Consider the following 6,000-nt stretch of genomic DNA (forward strand, 5'->3'; position numbering starts at 1 on the left):
TGGGATCAGGAAGTTAATCTTCACAACAAGGACTATAACTAATGCAAAAATTAACTGGGCAGGCAGGCCTTTGACCAACATATCCAGAGCACTGTGTTTACTGGCACAATCTTTACTCTCCCAAAGACAGAGCTTTCCTACAATGCAAAGGTCACTGATAATTTAAAATTTATTTCTGTGCCAGAAAACTACTGCTACAGCATAACCCAGAAGAAGCTAAAGGGTTGTGGCATTTTCTTCCATAAACCCATTTAAACAGCTCCTTGGTTTACAAGTCTTTTTCTCCCACTTACTCACCTTTTGTTCCAGTAATATGTTTCAAACTGCAGACTATTGGAACACTAGCAATATTACTAAAAAACTTAAGACTGAGCAGTGCTTGTAAGGCCACCAAACACTGGGAAATACAACTAAAGTGCAATAGCAATTTTAATATGGCAAAGTGAAGCCACTTCAGTGTGCTATGTGAAGCCCCAGAAAATAAAGAACTGTACACCATAGTTCTGTCTTTTTCTACTTTTTAAAAAACATATTGTATTTTCAAGCTTTGAAAAGTGTTAGATTGACAGACCTGGAAACTGAAACCCTCTATTAGCTTAACAGACATAACAAACAGTTGAAATGGGAGCTATGCTCAATTAAAGATTGCCAGCATGTATGCATACATGCAGCACTAATGAAATGCAGGCACCTCTGGGTAGAAGGACAGAAGTCAGACAAGACAACCAGCATGTAAAACTCTACACATCAGAAGATGGTGGCCAGGGGAATTTTGGCCAAGGACATCATTACAGTGCCATCTTTAGTGTCCTCACAAAGCGGACAAGCCTCAATTTTTAAAGCTCCACATACAATAAAATGCATGGAATTCAATACATCTACCTTGGAAGATGATTAACTGAATTGATCCTGTTATTTCAATTTTAGTGTTTAGCTCACTAAACCATCCCCTCCAGCAGTAGATGTTGCCAATACCAAACAAACTTCAGATAAGAGGAGATGGCTTGGTCACAAAATTATTTGAACTCTTTTAAACAAATAAAACAAAAGGTTTTGGGGAGGGGATAGTTTCAGCCCGCCAACACAAAGGTCATAATTAAAATGACTGCGGCTTTGTGGTAATGCAACAGTGCACAAGAGGCTTATCTTCACCTGATTTTCCAGCTTTTGAGAAAGAAAAAGGATAGCTCCATCAAATGCTTTGGCTTTTCCAAGAAGTTCGGAATGGCTGTAAAGCAAAGCAAGGCGCAAGCGCCTTGATTCCAACTCTGGATTAAATGTTACATGGTATTGGTAAAGCTGCCATTCCCTGGGCAAGCCTAAGCTATATAGGTTTGTGACCACTTTCACTGGAATTCCACTGAAGCCTGAAACAGATAAGTAAGTTTATTTCTTTTAAGACAAATATTACTACCAAAAATATTTAAATCATATTACATAATTACAGGCAATACTTTATTGCCCAGTAACCTTAAGAAACAACACTAAGATCTTTTTGACAAGAAAGTCATCAAAATACAAATGCAAGTCAATCAAAATGAATGCCTTACCAACATCAATACAAGTAGATGGAACACAATGTCTAATGAAACATAAGATGATACAAATGGGCTGGAAAAAGTAATTTCCCACTGCCAACATATGTTATTTTACAAAAATACACTAAAGATTAGTTTATTTCTCCCAATGAACTATTTGATGGTGACTGGCAAACGTACCGGACCTGTCAAAATAAATAATAATAAAGCTCCAAATAAATATGGTAATATGGGGTGGGTGGGTAAACAGCTTTTGATTTCTTATTCTGAAGGATCATGAAGACCAGACTTATGACCAATCACCAGGTTACACACAGAGAGATGCCCTAATGTGTACTGTTCTGGAGACATAACTAAGGAACCCTGCTGATGTCAGCTTGTAAGGGTTAGGTCAGATCAATCAATCGATCTCTCACTCTCTCTCTCTCAAAAAAGCAGTTTCATAAAATACTTATTACTACCATATTTTATATTCCAGACAAAGCATGACACACATAAATGGGGTCACTGTACTTAAGCAGAGCAAGTTTGCTTTTAACTGTAAACCCAAACTGCTTTGCAGTATAATAAAACAGTACACCACCATGATGTAGCTGATTTTTTCTAAAATGTTCACTCATCCCAGTTATACTTGCCCCTTTGAAATGCATGCTATTGTCTGAGGTAAGGAGCACCTCAGCTCCAAGTTAAGGGCTCTCAGCACTTTGTACAAGCATACTTTCATGTTCTCATGTACTAACCAAATACTGTGGGCTTGCTGCTGAAAGATATGGAGCTCTTGCAACTCACTGAAATCAACAGACTACTGTACTCAGCACCTCCCCAAATCAGACCCTTAGAAGACAAGGCTAACCTGAAGGAAATGGAGTTACTCTACCTGTTTTACAGTCTTTCACATGTGCCATAGTCTCTCTAGTATTTACTCCCAAATCTTGAAAGTTACATCGGGTCTTTCCCCCTCTCTCCAGCAGTGTGCATCCAAAAACCCCAGCAGAAAGGCCATCTTGAACAGAAATGTGGAAAGAACTGTAAAATGTATTCATTCCCTGTAAATCCAGCAAAATAACCTAAGAATTCATAAATTTGGATACAGGTAGTTTTATAGCCTTCAGTCTACTAGCCTTCAATTTTTGTCAGCCTAATAGCAAGAATTAGGCTATGTAATTGGAATAGGTTTAACTGGATTTTATTTGGACAGCAGCACATAAAATATGTAATAATGAGATGCAAAATCACGTTTTAATAACCAGAGCCTGAGCTACCACATGTTTGTCACAGCAGTATTTACAGCACCTTATTCTTAAAGTGGTTTAAAAAATAAATTCCTTTTTAAAGACAATGTCAAGATGTTTTCATATTTTTATACAAGACTTGCAACTCATTTATGTCTTTATACTTCATCCTGTTTATAATTTCCCAATACATGTTAATAGATTCACTTAGAAAACAAACTACAGTGGTTAATAATAATAAAATACATTACCTATTATTAATGTGTATTCTACTAGCACCAGGAGCCTCAGTCATGGACCAAGACTATTGTGCTATGCCCTGTACAAACAGAGAACAAATAGATAGTCCCTGCCTTCAAGAGTTTTCAAAGTAAAGTAAATAATGCAGTTGCCCTCTTACATCGCTGTGTAAGTTTTGTTATTTCCCTGTGGCCACAGGAAGTTGAGGCTTCTTTCTCAGATTGCGGAGTCCTAACAGCCATGGGCTCGTCACCACTAGAACAATCCTATGAGATATGGATAAGGGATGTCCGTAAGATGGAAAATGGCTTAGTTACCAAAATAGTTACTCTGTAATAGCCCGTTGTCCTAATAATAGGATACGTTATCATGGAAGAGATGAAATTTCACTGCTGAAAGTCACCACGTACAGCACAGGTGATACTGTAAAGAAATTTCAATACTGCATAGAACAGACAGAGGCAGCTATTACAGAATAGAAATAACATTATCCCCAGCACATATTTAACTTTAAGCCTGTGCAGAAGTCCCCCATCCTTAAACACTCTCCTGATTAAGATAGATTGCTGAATCACAGCCTTAGTGAACTGAGATCATTTCATTCAGAGACCTACCCAAACAGAAGCAACAGAGAGGTACCAAACACTAGAAACAAATACAACCTGTCTACTACTTTAAAATCTTCAATTCACGAACACTAAGAGAATTCATTCTACAAAACAGCATTCTTCAGGTTTTTCAAGGGACGTTAATAGTAAGAGTTCTTCTTCTTTAGTATTTTATCCATGTAGTCACAAAAACACTGAGTCAAAAGAAAACAATTTTGGTGCTTAGTTTTGAATGGTAGAGGTCACCCCTTCTTGATAAGGCAGGCCTTTTTCACCCATTCTCTATTATAAAAACTAAACGCAGAGTGGCAGGACAGAAGGGGCACATGGACAAATTGTCCTGGGAGGACTATTAATTCCACCTTAAATGCAGGCCACTGTTTTGCAATGTCGGTTAAAACCAGGCAGTATTCATGGTACAATTTTGTAGTTTGTGTCTTTCAAGGTTTACAAAGGAAAGCAGATAAGCTGCACAAAAGTGTGAATATTTTTGTATTTCTTGCCATTAGAGGAAGTGATATTAGACTTTTTTATTTTTTATTTCAGTGATTGATCCACAAAGATAAATTAAGTCATATGAAGGAATGAAATGGTGCTGGCCCTCAATTCACACTCACTGTCAACAGCTACAAGAACCAGTTTCCACTCTCTGGCTCAGATACTTATACCCCACACAAGGGTGATTGGGGGTCACTGGGGAATGACACATTTTACCCCCCAATGGGGGGAGAAAGGGGATGACCGCTGTCACTGATGAGCAAGGCAGGGTTCAGATACCACCCTGGTGGTCAGGGACAGGAATGAACCTGACCAGACAGCACAGAACAGGAAGTGCGGGATCTGTCCCGGCCCCGGGCCCCACGAGGAGAACACAGGCGAAGGACACGCTGGAGACCTCACAGCTGGCCAGGGCAGAGGACACGGAGCACGTCACGGATACGAAGTACGCACCGGCCGCCGTGGGGAGCCAGGCTGCCCCGCGCTGCCGGCGGCGCCCGAGAGGGCTTGTCCCCGCGCTCGGACCCGCGCACGCCCGGTCATTTCCCTCGCAGAGGCACCGCCGCCGCCCTGTGAGCAGGAAACACACAGACACGAGGGTGTGAAACACGCTGCCTGGGGCGGGGCCGTTACAACCGCGCGTTACCCAGCCCGCTGCCAGCGGCCGGGTCACCGCCAGGCTGGGCTGGGCCATCACCGGGCGACGCCCACGCGGGGCGGGGCCGGAACCGGCTCCGGGGTGCCGGATGGGTTCTAGTGCGGGCTGGAGGGCCCATGGCGAGCCGCAGGGGCTGCGACAGACGGGGAGACACCGGGTCCGCCTGCCTGGGTGTCCGGAGGCGCCTCGGGGCCTCGCCCTAGGCGCGGGTAGAGAACGGAGACTCCGCTCCACGCGCGCTCACCAACCCCACCCGCAGCTGCCCACGCGCTTCCCGCGCTCCTCCGCACACACGTGACACTGCAGAAAGCCACGCCCCTCCAGCGGCAATACCACGCCCGCTCTAGACTAGGCGCGCGACCCCCTGCAAGCCACGCCCCTCCCCACCCCTTGCTCCCCCTCAGTGATACGGCAGCGTACGGGCCGGGGAGTGCTGCAGCCACGTGACACCTCCAGGGGCAGGCTGGTCCTAGGGTTGAGCAGCCCCCTAGGGCAGGGCAGTGGGGTCTTCTCCGGCCCTAGGTTGGGAATGGGGAGAGCCCTGGGCAGGTGGCAGCCATACAGAGCCACAGCCCAGGAAAGACAGAGGGAGATGGGGGAAACTATACTGCAGGCACGTTTAGGACATGGGGTGGCAATACCAGGGCACATCATGACATCACAGCCCCGCCCCAGGGTGCAGTGTCATGGTCACCACAAAATCACCTTGCAACTGACATGTCATGTCATGACAAAGTTGCTTCCTGACTGAGATGTTACATTGGGACAAAGCCACCTCACATTCCTGTCACAACAGTCGCCTTGCGCTGCAGTGCAATACCATGGCACCCAGACACGAACAATTCATGCTGTCAGAAAAAAAGAAGCAAATAGATCCCAATACCTATGATGTATTTTCATAAACATTTAATATGCTAGGTAATGCAGCATATTTTTCCAGGTTCTTGTCAGTTTAACTTATAAGGCATATACATACACATGCACATATACATGTATCCTCTTGGTGTTCACCCAGTTACAGTGAGAAGGGGGCATGTGCTTCCTCTGGACATTTTTGCTCAGATCTTTTCATCAACCAATACGGAGATGGCTTTTGTGGGCTCTGAATATAGAATAGATCTACCAAATTAAGTTGCAAGTTGAATCCTACACAGAAATCTCCCCAAGGTAGCCTAATATACTGCTGTCAACTGTCAGGATTTTCTTGAAAACAACAAGGAGTCTGG

General features: G+C 43.9%; 1 protein-coding gene across 1 annotated transcript in view; it reads right to left on the reverse strand.

Moving 5' to 3' along the window:
- PIWIL4 (piwi like RNA-mediated gene silencing 4) overlaps positions 1–4,659 on the reverse strand; it is a 56,762-nt gene extending 52,103 nt beyond the window's left edge. The window contains exons 1-4 of the mRNA XM_065415879.1: positions 4,570–4,659; positions 3,171–3,276; positions 2,416–2,541; positions 1,153–1,367 (exon numbers count right to left, since the gene is read on the reverse strand). Coding sequence (XP_065271951.1) covers positions 1,153–1,367; positions 2,416–2,541; positions 3,171–3,276; positions 4,570–4,659 — 537 coding nt within the window. The remainder of the gene's footprint in view (positions 1–1,152; positions 1,368–2,415; positions 2,542–3,170; positions 3,277–4,569) is intronic.
- Positions 4,660–6,000: the final 1,341 nt, after the last annotated feature.

The sequence above is a fragment of the Emys orbicularis genome, chromosome 1, assembly GCF_028017835.1.
Source record: "Emys orbicularis isolate rEmyOrb1 chromosome 1, rEmyOrb1.hap1, whole genome shotgun sequence".
Lineage (NCBI taxonomy): Eukaryota > Metazoa > Chordata > Testudines > Emydidae > Emys > Emys orbicularis.